The 23627-nt window shown below is 41.8% G+C and overlaps 1 protein-coding gene across 1 annotated transcript; it reads left to right on the top strand.

The window, feature by feature from the left end:
- Positions 1-19204: 19204 nt before the first annotated feature.
- On the top strand, positions 19205-22754 carry RMI2 (RecQ mediated genome instability 2). Its single transcript, XM_018067461.2, is given in 7 exon segments — positions 19205-19208; positions 20236-20277; positions 20280-20330; positions 20333-20376; positions 20378-20446; positions 20448-20490; positions 21024-22754. Coding segments are annotated over 7 exon segments (402 nt in total). The 3' UTR covers positions 21173-22754.
- Positions 22755-23627: the final 873 nt, after the last annotated feature.

The following is a 23627-nucleotide window of genomic DNA, read 5'->3' as shown; positions in this document are numbered from 1 at the left end:
GAATGTAGAGAGATTCTGTAGCCCAAATTAAAAGGAAAAAAGTGGTCTTCTTGAAGTGAAAAAAGTGCTGCTATAGGAGATACAACTAGCACAGAGGAAGTTGAGAAATCAGAAGGTGGTGGCATAGCAGTCTCTTGCAGCTTCTCATCCAGATCCAGGTGGACAATCTTATTTCTGTCACAACTCACTGAGACCCTTCCAGATTACTTGGTTGGACTTCTAATATTTGAAGCCATCAAGCCTGGATGACTAAACCTGAATAAATCATTATTAATACTCAGCCTTGAGAAAATATCTTTCATGGGCATGATTTGCTGCCCTCTGTATTTCTGCTGTGATTCTAACCTATCTTAATTGACAGATCTTTTTTACAGTTGCAGTTTCATCTCGAATCATACACCACCAAACTCTTAGGATGATGGAATATATTAGGTCCTGCAGAATCTAATAACACCTATACCCAACAAATAGAAACTACTGAATGTGCACCTTCTATTCTACTGTACAGATAGATGCTATATAGAGTTTATTATTGTCTTATGGTCTTGGCTAGTTATGTAACACGTCTACAAATATCTAGGCAAGAAATAGCTAATGTGAATTTTAATGTCTCAGTTTTCAAAGTACTGAGAAATTATCCAGATTTCTGTTTCTCCTCTGTCCTTGGAGAAAAGAGGTCCTGATACGTGGGTCAACAGTTTTCTTCAGAGTACAAATATTAATTCCTCATTTGCCAGGAAAAGAAAAGGAAAAAAAACTCACCATAATTGCTCTTGTGGAGAAAGAATTGGATTTTTTTTTCAGACATTTTCCCTCTCCAGATTTATTGCAAACCTCAGCCAGTTTTACATGTGAACTCAATAAGCTGTGTTCAAAATAGATTAACTTCACCATGCTCCAACTCCAGGAAAATTTCTAGGAATCAGGAGAATAAGCTGACAATTTCTGACACGAGATAAAAAGTCCTTTAAATGTAGAATTTTTGACATCTGTTGTTAAAATGGTAAATTACAAACATCATCTAACGGTATTAATGAAGCATTCTCTAATTTTAGAAACATCTATATCAGTTACATACAGACCTCACCACACATGCTTTTGGATTAATTAAGAAGAAATATTACATTATGTAAAATTAGTGTAGCTTTGCATGCAGGCCTTGATGTCTCCTAACAGTAAATTAGGTAATTAAGAATATGAAAGTGGGAAGAGTGCCCAGCCTGGAGGATTTGCTTCAGGAGTTCTGGAGATCTCACTGAGTTGCTCTTGCAGGGAGGTTTTGCTGTCTGTGGTGACTCACCTTCTAAGGGCCACTTTGTCCTCTGACAGTGTGAGAAGTCTTATATTCACTTATCTTACGCTGGAGTGCTGATGCTGTTTTTCAATTGCAGGTTTATTTCAGTTCATAATAACGTCAAAATAAAATGCTGGCGACTGTCTGATGAGTCTAAAGGAAGCCTTGGACCTGGTTACATAAATTGAATTGAGCTTGCCAAGGTGACCTTCAAAACCTTCTTGGACGTATGAGGAGTGACATGTGATGACCTCAAACCACAAGTAATTCTAATACAACTTTACTCACAGAAAATCTTTTGGGAAGGTGAGTGGAGCTATTATAGGTGAGCAGTTTAAATTTGTACTTCTCTTTAGTTCTTTACTCCACTTGTCCTGTTCTGGCTCTGTCTTATACTATTGGAGTATAGACTGAGTAACCTCTCAGTTTTTGTAGCAGTACCTAAACTCTGTCCATGGTTTTCTGGGTTTACCTCTAAACAAAATGATCTGTATGTTCCTGGCATTACAGCCTCAACCAATATAAGTTACTGCAGCCTTCAGGTGATTGCTGATTTACTATATATCTAAGCTGAAGTTCCATAATTAGATTTCTCTAATCATCAGTTTAAAAATTCAGATTAGCTGGGTGTTGTCAAGAAAAAGCAGATATAATTCTTCATATGCCAAGTGTTGGGGCTTTTTCCCTCAAGAACTTTCATAGGCAAACAGATGAAATTAAGCACCTCTAGCAAGAAATACCAATACACTGATGAATGTGAATTTAAACACTGATCTCTCTCTCATCATTTCCCATATAAATAGGTCTATATCCTCTCTCCCTGAGTCTATAAGGAAGGATTAAAATACTAACAGGGAGTGTGGATTTTGCAGTTAGTCAGCCCCTTTGTAATGCTCATACAGTGCTGTACCTTACCCGTGGTGAAGGTGGAGCAGCTACAGACAAGGCCCTGCACATCCTGAGGTTTGCTGAGCTCCAGAACCCTGCCAGGCACCCAGAATTCCTGGGTACATTAAAAATGCTCCAGTATCTTCCCAAGTCCATACTTACAGACTATGCTGTGGTCAGGAGGAAATCTTTAATGAGTTTAGATTTCTTGGCTAAAGACTTGGCAGGAGTTTCATCAGAGCCCTTATGAAGATTTCCTGTTACAGTAGCATATAAACACAGGAACAACAGTACAGTGTCTGTGTTCTTAGGAAGGTTCTCAGGATTTTTTTCCTTTGTTGTGCAGGTGAACATTTTGTTCTGTGGTCTGTGCTGGTGCTTAATTAGGAATGTGATAGATATACTGTGGCTATAGCAGGGTGCAAATGTGACTTCACGTTAGCCTTGACTTCTGCATCCAAAATGCTGCAAAAGGCAGTTGGGCAAAGATCTCCAAGTAGATGTTTTTAGTAAAATGGAAAAGCAGGATTGCACCCAGAATAGAGCAGTGGCGTCCAGACCTTAACTTCACTGCTAAAAATAGCCTGGTTTGGAAGACAAAGACATTAAAAGCTCCCTTCTAGATACATTTATGTTACAAATTTTGAGCTAGCTGAAAGGATACTGCCTAACACCTCCAGTTTCATTCTGGCTTTTCATTCCTTGTATATTTTATCCTTACTTTCCTAGTGTCCCATTTTCCCCTGGACAGTCACTGACCACTGGGTCACAGACCAGGGGAGCCCAGGGCAGGGTTGTGCCCTGTGCCAGGGGAGCAATGCCTAGAGATCCCTGCACTGGAGGGTTCCAGGTGTCCAGGCTGGAAAAAGTAGCTTGCCTGATTCAAGCACTGGATAAAAGTCCTGACTTCTTGCTTGCTCATGGATCATACTAAAAATAACTCACCACTGATAAGTATGCAATATATAATGTGTTATTCCAGCAGTAAGCTGAATAGCATTCCACACTTTTCCTCCTCTGTTTCTCTCTGATTCTATGAAATTTCAACAAAAAACTTAGTCCAATGCACACACACACACACAAAAGAATACATTTACTCTCAGTGGCTGCATTTACCATCAAAGTTGGTAACGTTTCCTGAAATGGGTTTCTGATCCCCCTGAAAGGCTGCGGGTTTTTCTTCTTTTTTTCTTTTCTTTTTTTTTTTTTTTTCAAAGGTTAATTTCAGGGAAACTGAACAACACACATGAAACTGTAAAATATCAACTGTGCAGATAAACTGTGGTATCAAGGGCGTAATGTGTGTGACCTGCCTCCAGTTCCATGAATTCCAGTGAATTCCCAGTTTCTGCTAGCAGGTGGCAGGCAGATCTGAGTGTGGCTATTTTCTGTTAATTTTGTGCCAGCACGTGGTTGTGATGGTGGTAGAAGAGTAGGAGGGGTGTGATCTGGGGAGAGAGGGAAACACCAGACTCAGACTGGGGAGGTAACCCATTGGGTGTTACAGAGTCACACTCGCTGAGTTGTTTCAGGTCACAAATGAATCCCCTTCATGTGACAGACTCGCTGCAGAAAATACCAAGAGTGGCACAGCCTACAAAGCTCTGGCAAATAGATCATCTCCCATGATTCATGCAGCATCCTTTCTCTACTCTGCACATGGTGAGATGTGTACTTGAGATGTGTACTTCAAATGTGTACTTGAAAGGCAGGGCTAAAGCCAAATCTGGATTTAAAGAATGACCAGCAAGAGAGTTTTGTGCAGCATAAAAAAGAAAAACTGATCCCGAGTGTCTGTAGCTGCCAACATAGACTGTCAAAGCAATTTTTTACTGGATGAACTGCATGTTTGTACTGGTTATTAGGAGGCTTTCCTCTCTTAATTTCACTCATACCTTAGCTCTGAGACACTGAGAGCATCACTGCCAACTTCCCAGAAGTCCCGTGGCTGATTCTAATTTGCATAAACTTTTCTGCCTACTGCTATATGCAGACAGAAATGGGTCCAACAGAAATATTTTCTTGGTTTTATGTTTCTTTCCTTATCTCCTTCCAGCCTCTTTTTCAGGGCTGGAAAATATGGGGAAATATGACAGATGCCTGTACAGGCAGGAGATTTGGGAGAGTCTGGGTCATGGTGCTGTTTTCCACTGGGTTTACTGCCCCAAGGAGCACTCCATGACTGGAGACAAGTCCTCATCAGCAGGAATTTAGCAGCCATTCCCCTCTGAAAATGGGATTCTGGTGCAGTCATGAGACCCCATCACTCTTCCAGAGAAATATTACCCCATTTCCTCTTCTGTTCTCCTAATTAGCAGTCTGCACTTCAGTGCAGCAGAGACCACAGCCTTCCTCCCATCCTGTACACTGGTGCACACACTGCACCGATTTCATGTGGTTACAAAGCCAAGAACTAAAAAACTGGGCAATATCAGATTTACATTTGCATATGCAACCTGAAATCTGCCCACTCACACATTTGTGCACTGAGTGACACAGGGGTGCTGGGGAAATGTGTGATCTTAACTCTCACAAAACTAGGACACAACTGGCAGAAAGGCAAGGAAGGTCCTGTCTCAATTTTAAGGGCTGGAATTTGCAAACAAATACATTTTTTTACCATAGATTCCTATAGAGAATTCTGTATTTTACAAAGAAGAAACTTTACCAGCATTCAAGAATGGTTTTTTTAATACAAACTTACTGTTGTTTTAATTAAGTTAATTGCCAGGAAGATAATGTGTTGAATGTGGGAGAACAGGACTCTCCCAGGTGCTGAATGTGGAGATCACTGAGTTGGGGCAGGATAGGCTGGCAGAACTGTGGTTCCCCCCGCTTTTCTGGATCTTTGAGCTCCTGCCTTATTTAAAACTAATGATGAGACACCAGAATTGGTCAAATTTTGAAGTGCTTTTGTGCTGCTGTAGCTGCCTGTGCTCACGCTGGTTTCTAAACAGACGAGCTGCAAAGCCTGTGTGCAGGTCAGGTATGACTCAAATTCAAGTGGATGGAGAGAGGGAGGTAGAAGAGCAGAAGGGGCAGTATTTCTTCCATCTGAAGTGAATAGATAAAGAAACCTCATGAAAACAACGCTAAACATACGTGGCCTTTTGGAAAGTGTCTCTGTACAGATGCATCCACAACATCTAGAGTGATAAAATCACCTCCTGAGCTGAGTCGAATGGCATCGTTGAAGTAGAGCTGTAAATAAAAGTGGTAGGCGGTTTCCTGCTAAAACTCCCCTGCATGTCCAAGAACCCACTGTGACTCAGCCCTTGCAGTCACTGGGAACTCAGGGCAGACACCCTTTACTAGTTGGGTAGTTTTACTTCTCCTTTTGCACCATACCAAGAGGGGCTCCATTCATCCCTGGATGGACAATATGACCCATAATTTTTTGTTGTCTTAAGGTAATGATCTCACACTAGACCCAACAAGACTGTTCAGACTTCTTGTCTGATTATCAGTGACCTGCAAAATTATCTGTCTGCTTGGATCTTTCATGTGCAAGTTCTTGGGACTTGCATTCACATACCTTAACGAGGCTCTTACCTGCATCTCTTCATGGCCTAAAAATCAAATTTTTGTTGCTTTCATTTCATGTGCAAGAATGTGATTCTGTAATCCATCATTACAGGTGTTTACAATTATAATACTCAGGAATAACTTTTTTTTATTATTTATTTTGAAGAGTATGTGTGTTAATATGCTGAACAGGAGACAATTGCATATTTGCATATGATACATTTTCCAATGTACTTACTGTTCCTTTACTGTTCCTTTAAAGAATTAGCACCTTTGGAAAGATGAACTGAGCTGGAAGAAGCTATGCCCTTGTTAAAATAACAGCAGTAGCAATGCCTAGTAGCTTTTAGGTCAGTAGCATCCAGAGTCTCACTTCCCCTAGAATATTTTATGTCTGAAGCTGTCAGATGTCATTTTAGTCCTCTGGGCTCAGAGTTTTAGAACATCCTTTGCCATTGAGATAATGCTCTTCCTGGTCCATTTTGAATTTGCACAGACAGTTGCCTTTCCACATGAAAAGTTCAGTACACACACAGTTTTAAACTTGGCATTGGCCATTAATAAAACAGGTTTGGGAGATCTGCAGGTTTCCATGAGCTGACTTAGAACAGGCTGTTCTTTCTTTTTCTCTCTTATCCCATACAATATTTATTCTGCTGTTTCTTTCTTTTCTCTTTCGTTTCTAGCCTGTGTCCTCTCTTCCAGTCCACAGTCCTTTTCTCTGGTTTTTTTTTTAAATTTATTGCACTCCCTCTATGCTAGTCCCAGCTAACTCCTTATTGGCTTCTTCCATAATACTGCTGGAAGTTTATCCCCATCTGACCTTCCTCTGTGTGAACAAATCCCAATGTCCTAGGTTTAAAATTTACTCCACTCTAGGTTTTTTCTGCTTTCCAGCCCAATGTTTTATAATTGCCCCTTTAATTTCTGTTTAATATCTCTTTTAGTTTCAAGATGCTCTTGTCTTTTGCTTTCTTTCTGTTATATTAAGTATACTTCGGACAGGTTTTGTTTTTGTTTTTTTTTTCTGAGAATTAAGTCTACTTTCTCCAGAGTTTTCAGTTTAGTGTCTGAAGGTTATCAGTGGTTCCTTGTTAGTGAACTTCCTTTCTGGGAAGTTCAGCCTCCTTGTATTCTGACTCAAGTCATTAATCGAAGTCGATTCTTTTTTTCTTGCAAATTCCCATAACTGCCCTCCTTTCTTCTCTCTTCTCTTCCTCAATCCCCTCCAGTGCCCCCCACAGCAGGGCACTGCTTTCTGAAAGACACCCAGTTGCTTTTCCCCTTTTTGCTGCCCTTACAGAGGTGAATGGTGGAGGACTTGGTGTGTTTTGAAATCCTCCCATCTGAAAAGCAAGAGTCAGGGTTTTCACAAAGTGCACCCAAGGAGGGGATATCCAAGGAGCTGATGCCAGGAAGGAGCTCAGATTGTTGTGGAGCCCAGAGGGAACTGAGGGGTAGGTGGCACTGGGGAGCCAAAAGGCAGGGGCAGTGCTCAGAGTGCCCAAGGCTTATGAGAGGGCAGCTCTGCAGTGACTCCAAGCAGGCAGGAATCCCAGAGGGATTGTAGACCAGGGTTGTTCTGGCAGGGAGGGGATGCTCTGGCGTGGATATTTTAATTTTGTGAGAAGAAAGGCAGCTCTATAGAGAAGAAAGAGGTTTAGGAATGGGTTTGGAGAAGTGGGGTAAGGGCTGTGGAGGACACCAGGTCCAAAGACTGGGAGAACTGATATCAGTGGGTGGAAGTGTTGAAGATGTGGTATTAATGAGGGGACTCAAAGGCAGGAGGGCCTGGGGCTCATCATGGGTGCCATTAAATGGGATCCTGGTTTGGGGATTGAGGACACACAGTGACCTGCCACATCCCCCTTCCTCCCAATGGGCTGCTGTAAACCCCTTTCTCATCTACCAGAAATACCAGAAATAGTATGTCAGTACATAGTACATCCACTTCCAAATAGAAGGTTTAACAGACAATCTGATATCCACACTAAATAATGATTTAGTGTGACCAGAACTCTCCTCCTCCACCTCCTCCTCCTCCACCCCCACATACTCTTTTTCTTTCAGTATATTAGTACTTAAGGAAAATTATGGGGCTATGTGGGTGGTGACACTTGTACTCCACAAACATAGGGTGGGTGCTGAGATCCTGCCTTCTGAGAAGAACTCACCAGAGTGACCAGTGAGGGCAGTGAGTGGGCAGAGCCCAGGCTGGTGCAGTGATGCACCTCAGCATCCTGCAAGGGGATTGCTGACTGTGGCTCTACCAGGACAGCCTGTGCCCACATCAGGGAGGGAAAGTGCTGCACCCTTACTGGTCATAGTGAGTCATTTGCACCTTCTGCTACATCTGGCATGAATTTCATTCTGAGTTACTCTAGTGCATCACTATTTTCAATAGTTCCTTCACCAGAAGCTGGAGCCACAGAGGTGAAAATAATTACATTTACCAGAATCTGTCATTGAAATTGGCAGCTAGTTCTCATTAGAAACAAAACAATCTGGTTGTGAACAGCACTGAACAGTACTATTCAAGTGGTCACATGGGGAGTAAAATTATTCATCAGAAGTAATAAAGATAATATAATTGCCGGGTATTCAAGTACACCTGCCTGTACTTTTCCTCTGTGTGAGTTGAAATCAAACAAGGAAACAGTCCTTGGGGGACAAATCCAATTAACTGTGAAAAAGAGGAATTTACCAGAAGACTAGCCAGCCTGTTTTAATTTACAGAGAAATTTGTGTCACTCTTTTGTCTGTATGTAACACTGTGTGCAACATAATGCTAAGTGTTAGCTTTAAATGTGCTTTTGTACACAACCACCTTGGATCACATCCATGGTTTTGGCCTCACCCATACTGTGAGGCTGCCAATGTCTCTTTTGGCCATCCAGATTTGTGTCAATTATTTAAAACTACAGTGGCCTCAAATAATTAGAAAACTATGCTGTAAATTCCTGGACTACTCACAGGACATGTGCTGCCTTCATATACACAGATTTGTTGAGGCTTGGAAAACTTTCCACCAGCACTTTACCTCAGTGTCTTCTCTGGGTTTTTGTTGTACACTTATTGAAATAGTTTACAGGGACAGATTTAATAGGAACTTGGACTCAGCTCTTCAAAGGAGTTAGGAGAAAAAACTGTTTTACTTGCACAATGTGCCTGTTAGATACAACTACAAGGGCTTTCTGCTATAATAGAAAAGCCACACTGAAAAACAAGAGAAACAAAGATAGCCAGAGCAACACTCAATTTGAATTGTGTCTGTTTATATTTGAATGCCTTGTTTGGAGGAAGTTCTGTTTTTACCTTTAACACTATGCAAGTTCATACAAAAGCCAGTTTAATTTTAGTATTACTCAATTTCCAAAGAAATCATTTGGTTTTTTGTTTAGAAAACTTACTGCCAAGCCCCCTCTGCTGGAGGGAAAACTATGTTTTCATCCCTGCATGCTGAAGACATCTAGTGAAAGAATTCCAGCTTTTTACTGTGCAAGTAATTGCAAACTCAGAGTTCACAAGATCTTTACTATCTTTCTGTAATTATCTATCATTATCTGTCTTGTATAATATGTCTATGCAGGAAACAGTGAAAATCTGACTCCGAGAAGCACACATGCTTTTCCAAGGCAATTCAAACTGCAAAGACCTGCTTTGCTTATCTCTCAAATGTGACAAGAGAAGCTTGCTGGATGAACAACAATACTATGTGCTGGTTAAACCACATTCATCATTTGTGTATGACACAGCCTTTTGCAAGGACCAGCTTTATATTTACAGATCAGGAAATAGGCCCAGCATGGATTTCAGTCCTGCTCTGGAACAGATTGCCTGGTGACCTTGCACTATTTGATTAGGTTAAAAGCCAAAAAAGAAATGTGTCATGACATTGAGCATTGTCCAACAAAACTGGAACTTCCTGAGATAAAGTGTTGGACCTGTTTAAGGTCCTCTGTGGTGCACTTTGAGTTTCTTTCAAAGGAGATCCAAAGCAGCCAGTATTCCATGCAAGCAGCCAGTAAGGAACTACTGCCTATAGATATGTGTCTGAAGCTTTTCCCTCTGTTGAACTTGTTCAAAAGTTGATCTTTGAAGACTGGCAGTCCTTTAAAAAGGGAGCAAGCCAGGAGAGCATTGCTGGAGCAGCTGATTAGTACTTAGAAGATTCTTCAGTATGTGGAAAAGTGAGATTTGTGTCCCTGCTTGGCAAAAGGGCAGTCAAACTTCACTTTCTCCCTTTCTGAAAGTTGTCTCAGCTACTAAGTAGCAGTCTCTTCTCATTGAGAGGGAATGAGGAGTATTTGTTAGCCAAGAGAGACTTGGAGCTTAACAGCTAGAGCACTCACCTACGAGTGGGAAACACTGGATTCTGGTGACTGCTCTAAGTGCTGGTACATACAGTACATTAAACAGTTCTTAGATAAGCTACATAAGTGGTATTTGAGGCTGAGACAGAATTGGGTGGGTCACCTCTCTCAATTCAATGGTTAAGGGTAAGTCCCATTCTTTCTGCAGGTCAATGGCTCTTGAAGGCCTTTCTGTAAACTAAAGAAAGTTCCCAGGAAGACCAGGAAGTGTTTCCTTCTACAGGCTTATGGTGTGAGGTCATAATTTCAAAATGAGCTTGACAAGCATGTCCTTGAGTCCCTCTTTGCCAGAAAGGGGTTTGAGCCTGAATTTCCCAAATTTAAGCCCAAAGTACCCACATTCCCAGAAAAGATCTCACTGGCAAACTGTTGCATAAAATTGATGAGGTTTAAAAGATGATGGTACACCTTTAAAGAAAGTGTTTCTAATGAACTCTCTGAAGGGGTGAGAACTATTTCAAACCCCTATTATTTCATTCAGTTTGATAAAATACTGACAGTTGTTCCATGAAAATCAAACTGTAGCAACACTGAGGAAAGGAAAACCATGCTGAATTGGTGTTTTATGTTTAAAAATAGCTTTAAAAATAAAATTGTATTTCACATGAAAACATGAACTAATTAAAGTTTCCTAGAATATACTGTAGTTACAGCATGTATCCTGGTGGGGTTAAATGAGTATTCAGTCCTAGCTGCAGTAGACAATAAATGTTAAATTTAACAACAGGTTTGGAGTAGAAAGAAGTTTAAGTAGCCCTGAGTTCCAGGGAATTTAGAGAACCCAACCCATGTTTGGAAATTGATGCCCAACCTCTTTGCTCACAGGGGAGAGGGTTAAATAAAAGTTGTGTCAGTTCTTGTGTATGCAACATTTTGTGACTATGCTACAACTCCTGGCTGATGAAATGCAGCTGCATCACCTCCCAGGTGTAAGTCATCTGTTGCTTTATAATTGCAGTGCAATTAGGAGTTCCCTTTCCTTTTGAATTAGAACTTTATTGCAGGGTCTATGCACAGTGAAGGAAGAGAGGAAGGGGGAAAAAAAGGTAGCAGGAAGTACTTCAGCCCCAAGCAGTGGGTGATGAGACAGCTCTGCAACAGGAGGAGGCATTTGGACATGCTTAGATAAACCTCAAGAGTTTCTAGCTCTGCAATCTAGACATCTCATTGCACCTTCACAGGGCTCTTGTGCTCCTATGATCAGAGCTAGTCTACTTCCAGAGGCCAAACTGTGGCCAACCAAGCTGTAGCACTTAATTAAAGCTGGAAAAGGAAGTAGAAGCTCCCTCCTGCCTCATGGGACAGAGGACTGGGGCTGACCCAGGATACAACCTGCCACTTTGCAGAGGCCTTTTTGTGCAGAGCCTGCTCATTTCTTACCATCTGAAATGCACAGTTTTCCCATTTATACCGAGCTGCAACACAAAGACACAACTTTAGAGCTATTAAGTTGAAGCATTACATGTTCAGACATCTACAGGTAATATAAAAGTGTGAATGAAAACCAGTGAATTGAACATGATAATGGAAACTTGTTCTTCAGTATGAACCTGCATGAGATACAGCTACCAGGAAAGATAAAAGCATTGCTCCTAAAGCATCTGTCTGTAACTGTGCTGATGAAAAAACTAACAAGAGTACATTCTTTTATACTCAGGTACCAGGACTTTAACTGAGCTTAATGCAAGACTACAGACATTGAGGACATTGGAAAACATGCAAACTGTTTGGAATTCAAGGACAGAAGTTTTTCCCACAGTCTGTGAGTAAGAATTTCATGCTACTGCTCCTTTTATGACTTACATGTACTCTTTGTTATCAGTTTGTAACACTCCACAGCTGTGTGACGAAGATTGCAGAAGTACTGGTGGGGGGAGCTTTACTGTTTCACATCTGGGAAATGCAACCTTTAGAAGGAAATGCATCTATCTATTATACAGATCAAAAGATGAATGAAAAAGATTTTCTAATTACTTTCGGTTCTGTTTTCTTTGGCTGGAATTTCTGTTTTCCCCAGACAATTAGGTGTCCAGCCAGAATCCAGGGTAGTACAATGACATTTATAAGAAACAGAAGGGAAAGTAGACACAAGCAAAAGGGATGTTCACCAAACACTGCCAGCTTTGAGTAAAATGTGGCACTATTTAAATGAATGCTCCTGTGACACTGAACTTCAGAGATCTTCTTAATAAGGACTGTTCCTCCCAGCCTTGCTTTTGCAAGTCACTAGTTACCAGTACTTGGGCTGATACCAAAGGAGCCCCAAATTGTGTAGCATTTTTCAGAAGACACTGTGGACCCTTCGTAAGAGGAAATACACCCTTCAGTCAGAAGAATCAGTGATTGATTCAGAGCAGTGCTGGTTTTATAAGCAGCATATACTATTATTTATCTGGGCCAGCCAAAGTATTTTGTGAACTCTATCCACATTATCCTGCTGAATCTAACCTAGATACCAGAATGCTTAATTTTACTGGGCAGGGAGGAGCAGTGGAACTGGAGAGTGACTGGGGCCAGCCCAGTTGCATTTGAAAAATGTCTGCACTAAGCTATTAATTCCTCCATTAATTTGATTAACTGTTGCTGACCAACCTGGATGGAGGTAAAAAAAGGGGCCTGGAGAATACTTTTGCTATTGCAAATACCCAAGTATTTGATTTCACAGAAATGAGTGTAAAACAGATTGCATTAAATGACAGCATGAATGCAATACTGACTGTGCTTCAGCCTCCTTAGCTGCACTGATGAGTGCTGGAAGCTCTTGTGGTCTGGAGTGGACTGACACACCACTGAGTTCCCAGCAAAGGAAGAGCCAGAGGCACCAGGATGCAAATAAATCAGTGGCCTGTGTCAAACAGTGGGGTCAACTGCTCAGTTCTCCCTCTCCCTTAAAATCTATGAAAACAACAAAAATTAAAATACCTAACCCACACCTGTTAGGGTTATTAGTAATCACAGTATTATCTTTATAACAGTCTAGATAATGTATAGGCAAATCAGAGATATCTGTAGATAAGAAAAAGAAACCAATATGTGCCTTTCACTTTCACCCTGTATGATTTCTCATAAATGAAGCTGTAACCGGCAACGGAGCCCAAGGACTCCGATGAGCTTTGCCTTGCAAATCTGAGGTCGTGCACTGCCCTTTTCTGTTCTAAAGTGTCTATTGTCTGAATTTTGTATTGGTTCAAATTGCAGCAGAGCTACAGCTCTTCAAATGCTCCTGTGCAAAATTTTAAATTACTTGAATGTAAGTGCTCGATGTTTGGAACGTTCGAACTCCAAAGGTGCAACCAAAAATGTGCACACACTGTCCTGCCAGCTCTGCACAGCCACTCTGTGCTGTGTGATGTTTGCATGGATGTTAGGCACCATCTGCACTGAACTGATGTCTCCTTCTTGGCTCTTAAAGTATTGACAGTTTCTATTTTGAACAAACAAGCACTGATGGCTTTTGCAATAGAGTGCACTACTGCAGGTCTGGTTTTGTGGGCTTGTCAGGTTTTGAAAATAGGGTGTACTGGGTTTGCATTTATCATTCATTGCTGCTTTTCATGACAAGCTGAAAGCTTGTGCATTTTTGGCTTCCATATTTTTTAATCCCCAAAGAGTCACTTTTTGGTTGTATTTGAATTTCAAGTCTCAGTTTTGTTGTTTAGTTTGAAGGCTTCCCTATATAGAGCTACATTTAGAAACAATCGTTGTGTTGCACAGCTATGTACCTTTTAGCCATCTACAAAAAGTCATATATTTTTAATTCACTGATAAGTGTTTAAATATATTCAGGTACATAAGTGGTTATATAGTTGCCTCACTGCAGTCTTCACACAACCACTAGTTCAGTAGAAAGGTCAGGTTATTCAACATAAAAAGTTATTTTAATATTTTTCCTGGAAGTAGGTCCTTTTCACAATTTCTTTGTATGTTCCTCTGGTTCATGTTGTTTTGCTGTTTAGTTCATAGCACAAGGTCTAAAGTCTCATGGAATGAGGTGATTAAAATCTTGGAGCACCAGTAGATTTATTTAACTTAACAAAAACTGAATACCATCAGGTGCTCATGGATCAATTGTCAGTGATGGCTGTTCAAGACATTGAATGCCAACAATAAAAGTCTGACCTTCATTCATCAAATTGATATTTTACCCAGCATATTCTGAGCTGAGTGGAGAGAGATGGGTCTTAAATAGAGAGCTTCAATACAGTGCTTTATATAAGGTGCTGTACAGACTGTAAACTAGATCCTGTGATTAAAATGACTTAAATCAAGAGGTGGAGGCAGTTTGTGACATTTTAATGTCAAATTATATTTTAAAATGTGGCATTTCCATATGGGTCATAAAGGTTTTTCTAAGATGAACTGATGATATGCCTCCCCATTGGTTCATGCAATCTCGTGTCTTTTGATTATTTTAAGAAAAGCCTGAGAATGTGAAAACATGCTTCAGCAATTATACACCGAGTGTTCTGGTTTAGGAAGAACTCTGTGATTTTATTTGACATTTTATATCTTCTCTTAGACCTATGAAAATAGGCCTTGTATAGCCTGTACACTGGTATGACTTTAATCCAAAATTAACTTTCCAACATTCGTTCATTCACTCATTCATTCATTCATGCCAGTAGTGGGGGAGCAGGCTGCTATTTGTAGGGGTATGGCAGTAAATCCAGGCCTGTAACTACTTCTGGCTTTGAACCTTGCTTTACAGAATGAACACCACAATGTAAGAAAATGAAAACTCAAGCTTCTTTAGGTCCCAGTCCACCTAAGTACATAAAAACATGTAAGTGCTGTTACTGAGCAGCTTTAAACAAAAGTTTCACTGCTGTTGATTTCCTCTTTATATTGTTTTTGCTTTTTCAGTCATTCAGCTGTGTGTCCTGAATTCACACCCAGGGTCCCCCCTGCAGAGCAGCACGAGGCCAGCTGTGCCTTCAGCTGGGATTTTTGCTTTTGCTTTCTGAAGTACCAGTACCAGAGCCTTCCTGCTCAGCCCTTGGCAGTTCCTCCTTTCAAGGCCATTTCTGCTCTTCCTCTGATGTTTCTGCCAGCACCAGGTGGGTCAGAGGACCATTGCTCTATCCAGTTTCTGAAGAGGATGCCAGTGTTGTTAGTGACCTGTGTCTAGTCCAGAATCCTTTTTATCTGCACCCCTGGACAAAGCTTTAGTCACAGCCTCATGGAAAATAAATGCAGCCATTTTACATGGAGATTCTCTGATCTCAGAGCAAAATTTTATTAGTCAAGGACAGGCACCACATATGTGTCCTAGGTGATACTCATGGGAATACAAGTAACAGAACTGGCTAAAGCATAGAGAATAGTGAGGGCAATTCACTTTTCACACAAATTGTCAGTGACTGTAAAAGAGCTGATGGTCTCCTTGGTCGTGTAACCTGCAGCCACTACCAAACCTGCTATTAAATATCCATATCCTGAAGACTCTGCACAATAGTACCTCACACAGCAACAGAGGGGAGGGCTTTCTCCTCTCTGGCTCCCTGTAACTCTTGGAGGCTCACCTCAAACTTTCATATTCAAATAGCTTGATTTTAATCTCAAAATTCCTGAAGTTTTTTTGTGTGTGTAATGTGAGATTGGTTTAAAATTCCTGAGTCTTATATTTAAACTCTGAACGCCTTTTAATCCTGTTCTAACATTTTATTAATTTGAAATTACCTTGATTGGTGGTGGTGGTGTAGCTGTGATGCTTTCAGTTTAAACAACATCAGCTTTGTAGGGAGAGATGGTGTCTTTGACTGCACCTCAGGATTTTGCCTGCTTGAAAATTTGACTATTAGTAAATGTCTCTCCCTGCTAAACACCAGAAATTTGTTTCATAAATCTTTGAAGAGGCCTTGAACATTGCAGAATCCTGGCAATGTATGCTCTGGAATGGCTGTAACTTCTCAGCTTTACTGGCTTCTCTGTATATTTCTAATAGTTGACACCTCAGATTTTAAGACTTTGAAAGTAAAAGGCCCCTCTTCTGGTTACTTCTCTTTGGGAAAATTGTTCTGCTCCCACATCACTGGATGAACTGGATGTTAACCATGCTAATTGGGGTGTATTTATGCAGAGGCAGCAGCTGTCAAGGGAAGACACTGTGATCTGTATTCCCCAACACTGCTTATAGGGACTCTAATTCTTTTATGAAGTGAAATGAAGCAGAAAGGCTGAACAAATGAAATCTTCTGACTACTGGCTTCGCTTCAGTCGGGATGAAGATCTAACGCTTTGAATGCCATTCATATTTCCTGTTTAAAAAGAGTTCTTTTTTTCTTGAGCAGGAGTCTGAGTAAGCCCATCTGGAAGCCAGCTTTGCAGACTACTCCCAGGGCAGCAAGCAACACTGGTAAAGTAAAGACTACGATTAATTTTTTTTTTTTTTCTTCAATCATGTCATAGTCCTATTCCATAGAACACTAATTTATTTTGGTTCCATACCAGCATATTTATACCATGGAAAGAAGCAAACAGGTGACACCCACTTCTGCAGAACACCACTGGAGCTCTCTAAGCATTTCCTCTGAGTATTCTTTGTAAGTGAAATGAGTCAGCGAAGTGGGAGAGCATTGCTGTGTGTTCATAGCCTGCAGGCTCCCCTCAGCAGGGGCCTGTGGTGAGTGACAGGAACTGGTTAAGTTTGCGTGATGGGGAGAGCAATGAAATAATTTCTCATGCTAAGGCTGGCTGTACAAGCTGAGGTTTCCACCCGCTCTGAGGAGATGATGTTTTTCTCTGCCACACACTGGGTGCAGCTGTCAGCTCCTGGCAGCTGCAGGAAGGCTCTTGCCGTAATCCTCTGCGGATTCCACTAAACATAAGCTAACATGCAACGTATAGCATCTGTATTAGGTTCTCAAGTAGGATTTGCCATGAAAGCTATGTTAATTCATCTTATCTTAGCGTGACTTGCCTGCAGTTTGGGCTGGGACTCTATGGGAGAGGCCAGACTCTTCTTGTTGTTGTAAGTAGTGGGATTAGGATGTCTGATGCTCACTTTCACATGCCTTTTTCAAGTCACTTCTAAAATGCCACTTATTCAGAGCTCCCTGCTAACTTTGGCAGCTTGAATCTGGAGTTTTCCTGTTTCAGCAGATGACTTTGCTGGCTCCAGGTCTTTTGAAATTCCTGGACAAACACAATTTAGGATCCATACTGCCAGACTGATCAGTCCCAAAGCATAAATTACAAGCAGCAGAAGCTCAGGTTAGGGATGTATATATGACTGACTTCCAACTCATTTATTCCAACTCACTGATCTGTTAATTTCAAATAATTAATTAAATTCAGTGATGATGTGATAGGTAGTCTGAAAAAAAAACCTTGAAGGATTAAGATGGTTTTCCAGACTTCAATCAGCATGTCCACATTGCATCTTTTATGCAGTATAAAACAAACACCAGGAACAACTGAACTTTATATTCTTGTGTTTGTTTCATATAGTTCTGTGTGCAGTATAAGAAAATAAATCTAAACTAGTATGTATCTTCTAAAGCTGAAACCTGATACTTGTCTGTGCTAAAAGTTGCCCTTCAGCAAATTTTCTTAGAAATACCAAGGGAAGGAAGACAGTCAGTCTCAGACTCCCCCATTGAAGAGTAATGCATTAGTACAAAGTACAAATCTTAAAAACAACCCCAAAAACCTAAAACTTTGTTTGAAACACAGTTAGTGACTTCTCAGTGCTAGGAAAGTGAAACCCCCTTGGACTGGGGTGGAGATATTTTTTAAAACTCCTTCGGGTAGGATGAAAGGCTGTAATAGATCAGAACTTCTGGCCAAGGGAAAGGAGGATTTTTGTGCTTGTGTAATATCAGCCTTTTACCAAAATTAGAGAGGGGAGCAGAGAATTTCTTCCATTTTAAGTACTACTGTCAGTAAGAGCACGGAAAGGTCTGAGCTGGACAGAAAATTTCTAATTGCAGCTTCTTTGGAAATCGCTTTTCACGGAGATCTGGGGTCAAATTCTTTTCTAAGGTCTCTTGGCACCATACCAACAAAACAGTGCCAGTGTAATTGAGGGAGCCCTGGCTCCTGCTATGCTCTGGGCTGTTATCCAGGTGTAGTTTGACCTTTGTGTTTTACCCATACTGTGACCATCTCACATGCACGTCAGTGTGAGGAATAATGTCCTTGAAGATTGCTTTGAAGAGAGGCACCCATTGTAGTAGCAGGCAGAAGAAGATTGATTCCTTTCTTTTAATCTGTGCAAACCAAAACTCTGTCTCACCCAGGGTGCTCTCAGGAAATCCGCTCATGTTTAACCCACTGTAATTTACAGCCTGTCAGGCACCAACTCATTGCCTTTTCCAACTGTGTGTTGAGCTTCCTCTGCTCCCCTTAAATCAGAGGATTATCACTGTGGGGTCACCTCCAGAAACCAGCCTGTTGAGGCATCAGACTTTCCTTGCAGCTTCGGAATGTGTCTCTGTGCTTGGCTGAGACAGTTCTTTGGTAAGAGCTTTGCAGATAATTCAGTGCAACTTTGCATTTTACTGAAAGACAAGGATTTTCTGGTTTGGGAAAACAAATCTATTTCTTGATGCAGATTGCCAGCACTTCTGCCCTTCTTATAACACAGTTTCTAGAAGGCAAATCCTTTAAAAGGGACCTTTTAGTCTCTCCTGAAGATTACACTCTTGTAGGGGTCTTGCCTTCATCTGTAGATTTAATGGCTTAATAAGCATTAGACCCTCCTGTTATGCAGTAACAAATAGGAATACAATACTTTTATCAATATTTGGCACAATTAATTTTTTTTTATGTGAAACTAAATATTGATGTTGTCAAGTGACTGCAGCTCAGGGACATAAATTACAAATATTCTTCTCCTATGGGCCTTGCTCAAATTTTGCATTCACATACAGTAACCATCTAATGTCTTTCTATTCCTGTAAGCCATATTATTTGATTGCCAGATTACATGGTTCTGTATTGTGCTTAGATGTCAGTGTTTTTATTGTTATTACCAATATTATCTTTTATCCTTACTGTAAGTGGTAACAAAAAGTTAACTGCTTCCTTACACTATAAAAAGAATAAAGTCCCATTTACAGAATACCTCTAAACAGAAAATATCTCTGGAAAAAAGATATACGAATAAATAATTCACAACATCATGGGTGAGTAGAAAAAAAAGGGTTTTGATGTATTTTGCTACTCAAAATAAAACCAGATTTTTTAAACTGGCTATTTTAGTGGAGAACAAAAGCTCTTTTAAAGAAGAATGATTGCAGGGGAGTCAGTTCTCTGTGCATTTTTACCCGTTCTGCACTTTTGTTGGTAACAGGACTTGTGACATTGATTAATCCATCCCCTTGGTTTTCCCGATTCTTTTCTCTGTTCCATCCTCCTGCTTTTGCATTAGCTTATTTCTTGGCTTATTTTCTAAAGAAAATGTCAACCCACCCACCCACCCAAGAGAAACCATAACATTTCAAAGGATTTCAGGCTTTGGCAAAGCGAATTAGCCTGTCTGTAATATAAACAGACAGCAAATAAATTCTTGAAGGCCTTGGAATTAAAGTCTCCCATCTTAAAACCCCCCATACTTTCAGTACATTACACTCCAGATTTCCACATAGGTGGAATAAGTATACAATAATAATTATCCCGAGAGCATCCCTGGGAAAATCAGGACGGGCATTTTCCTATTTTCTCATGAAACCGGAGGAGCTCCATCAACTCTGCAGTAAACACCGAGCGGCGACAAAACCCCCGGGAGGGCTCACACCGGCTGGGGACCAAGAGCAGGGCGGGTCTGCAGGGCGGGGCCGAGTCACAGCGAACGGTACCACACCACTCAATCGGACTCTTTACGTTAGTTTTTTGCACGTTAAGGAGCCGATCCTGAGCCGAATTCAGGCAAGCGAGGACCAGCCGGGTGCCGGTGCCCATCGCGGGTGGGGGTGCCGGCTCGGTGCAGCGCTGTGGTCAATGAGACCACCTGGGGGACAGGCGATGAGCCCCAGGCCGTGTGTGCTGACAGCACCGCTCCCGCAGCTGCAGTGTGTACTGACAGCACCGCTTCCACAGCTGCAGCCCCGGAGCCCCCTCAGCCAGCGCTCCGACGCCCCTGAAGGCGCCGCGGGGCGGGCAGAGCGCAGGGGCCCGCCCCTCCCGCCCTTCCCGCCCTCGGCCGCGCCGCAGCATGGGCCGGGCAGGCGGCGGGCCCGCCGGTGAAGGTGCTGTCGGCCAGCTGCGGCGGGCGGAGCGGGGCGCGGGCGGGAACGTGGCTGCTGGCCGGGCGGCCGGGCGCCTCTGGCGCTGCGGGCCGTGTGGATGCAGGGCAACGGTGCTGGAGGTGCAGCGCGGCGGCTCGGCCGCGGCCTGGGACCCCCAGCGCGCCTTCACCGTGCTGGGGCGTGGAGCAGGTGCCGCAGGGCCGGCCGTGCCTCAGCGCAGGTACCGGGGGCGGCGGGACCCCGCGGAGCGGCGCTTTCCCTGCCCGGGCCTGTTCCGGCGGAGCTCGGCACATCCCGGCCCCTGGGAGGTGTCGCTCCCCACGCGGGAGCCCAGGAACAGGGATAGGAATTTTTTTTTCCCCCTGTTTTTCCTCCTTCTGCCCTTCACGAGTAGCGTCAGATGCACTGGAGAAGTGTTGGACTGCGGCGCTGCAGGAGTTGTGGCACAAAACAGGCACTTGGCCTAAATTTTCAGTCTTCTCAGTTGCCCTCCACCCACTTACGCATTAGAGGGAAAAATTGTGTGCTTGTTTGGCTCTTGTTGTCCATGAAAATCTAGTCAAATCTGCTGTAAAAGCGGCTGTACAGATAACGAAACCTTTTTTTCCTGAAATTCAGTTCTAGACAGTCTTCATGCCTTGAGTTTTCTTGCAAGTATCAGCAGCTTCAATTCACAGTGTTTAGTTGGCTTTAAATAATTTGCATTGTGAATTAAAATGGTTAATTTAATTTCATGCTTGCTTGTTTTTTTAGGGAAATATGTAATGGTGATGGGTGTGGTGCGGTCCTGCAGTCCTGAGCCTGTTCTTCGAGCAATAAAGATGACAGATCTCTCCGAAAACCCCGTGCATAAGGATATGTGGAGCCTTGAAGTGGAGGAGTTGCAGAGAATCATCCCCTAGATACTGTTTTTCTGCCTAAAATAACTGGAAATGTACTTTCTTGGTGTCAGACTATTCTGTGTGTTTGTGGTTTCAACCAACCACCAGTTACTCTTGGAGTAAACCAAAGTGAGAAGTCGGACTCGGAGTCAAGTGTAGGGATCAGTGCTTATCTGATAATAACAGCGATGTTCATGTCTTCCACTGTCTCTTTTTACACCAGCAGATTTGAGAAACACCTGTGTGATGTTTTGAGTAAGGTGTCCATGCTGTTAGGAATGCTCCATGTTTCTGTGTTAGTTGGTGTTCCTGGGAGCATGTGTTGAGGGAGTCATTCCTGCAGCAGGGCGGGTGTTCTTGGCAGCAAGGGCTGCACAGAACTCGTGTTGCCAGGGTGAACTCAATACCTGGAACGAAGGCAAAATGTGTTTCAGTCTATTTAGATTGTGGTTGGAAATAATATCTTTGCCTGTATTTTCTCTTTCAGTAATGACCACGTCAGTAAACTCCGCTTGTAAGACAGATGTCTCTTGGTAACCATAAAGCAGAATCTTGTACTTAAAAACCTCTCTGGTTTCTGAAATATTGAAAGTGGTACAGTAATGACCCCTGTGTTCCAGTGAAGTGAAATAAACTGAAAAGTCATTATGCAGGATTCCCTGGAATAGGTTCTCCAAGATGCAAATACGTTTACCACCTTATGAAACAAGCTTTCTGCCCCTAAGTGTATTTTTCTCTTTGAAGGTTTCTTGTTCCAATGTATGCTATTTTTAGCTGTTTAAATCATTCTAAAATATATTTTATTTTTAATCTTTCTTTCTTCCTTGTGTGGGAGAACACAAAAGTATGACATCAAAACGCCTTTAAAAAGAAGAAATGTTACTATTTATTTTCCCTTTTGTCTAAAGAGAGCTTGAATCCTGAAGAATATATTGCATTATCTGTGTGGAATAGCTTTGTGTTTTGGGACTGTGTTGTCCAGGAATATAGCTGTGTTAATTGGGAATACATGTCAGAAGAGAAGGTGATTTCTGATTGAACAGTACAATTTGAGAACCAAGTGATGGTAACTACATTTTTTAATTGTGAGGTTATGTTTTCAAAGCATGTGGAAATTAACTAGTCTCCTTTAAAGATTTCAGATCTTTGCAGATGAAGGACTGGATTTCAGAGTGCAATTCCCAGCCTTGAGTTTGATATTCCAAATGAGACCACATCAGAGACAGTAGGATAATGGAAGTCCTGCTCACGTAATACCAAAATAGACAGAGATACAGAGTTTTGATGGTCTGGGTTTATTTACTATTTTAAATCCTGGGGGGAAAAAATCCACTTGTGGAATGCTGTAGCCTTGTAGAAATGATCCATGTGGTCAGCATGTTGACTGGCAGCTGTTCTTGCTGATGATAGTTTTCCATCTGAATGCTTCTTATGCAAGGAATCTGAAGCTTGTTCCGGATATGTTCACTTTGCCATGCTTTCTAACCAGGCAGTAAAACTCTGGAAATAAACAGCAAAAACCCTGAAAATGAACAGTTAAAACTGCTGCACCCTTGCTAGTGTCTGTGAATTTACAGAATTAAATGTGGCTTGCCATCTGGCAGTGATTCGTATTTACTGAATGCATTTGAAAAGTTGTATTGATGTAGGATTAGATTGTATTTAGGTAGGGCTGGATCGGATCTGGACGTGAAAGGCATAACCTGGGAACACCTCAGAGGTAACCAGCAACAGCTGAGGGCAATGGCTGTAGTTTAAAATGTTCATTGGGGGTGAAATGGTGTCTTTATCACTGGTGATAAGTTACCTGCAGCTTTCAGGAGACCTGGTGTCTGCATCCAGCTCAGTGCTGCTGTTTGCAGTTAACATTTAGTTAAACTTCTGTTTATTGCTGACTGAGCTTTTCTGAATCTTTTCCTCTACCTGCTTACATTTTACTTTGTTCTTGCAACTGTCACCTCAGGATTTTTTCAGAGGTGCTCGATGTGCTTAGCTGGGGAGTGAAATGACATTCAGTGACTGGGGAGAAGATGATGCGGGTTTTTTTTGAATCACTAACTGATATAAATACTCTTTAACTTTCAGAAATATTTCATACAATTTTGGCTTCATTACAAAACACCTCTATAAGGGTGCAGTTATAAAATTACTACAGAGGAAGACTTGATTTCTATTGTGTTTTATACAGCAGCATCTGATGTGTGTGGAAATCCTAACAAGTGCAGGGTTTTTTCCTGACTAGTGTGGGGATCATGTTTTAGTTAGAATGTGTCACACTAGGGAGTTCAGTATTCAGGAGGAGAATGTGGCTGAAAGCAGCATCCACAAGGTGACAGAGGCCCGTGCTGGGTTTGTCTGTGAGCCATTCAAACCCAGCCAATTCCAGCTCTGTAGATCAGTACAGGTTTATATTCTTATGAATAATCAATAAAAGTGTACTCCAGCATAACAATAAGGAAGTCAAATGTTTATTAGC

The sequence above is a fragment of the Manacus vitellinus genome, unplaced genomic scaffold, assembly GCF_001715985.3.
Source record: "Manacus vitellinus isolate BGI_N305 unplaced genomic scaffold, ASM171598v3 scaffold_12_pilon, whole genome shotgun sequence".
NCBI classification, from domain to species: Eukaryota; Metazoa; Chordata; class Aves; order Passeriformes; family Pipridae; genus Manacus; species Manacus vitellinus.
The sequence above is the reverse complement of the archived record's forward strand: the minus strand, read 5'-3'. Positions and strand labels throughout refer to the sequence as shown.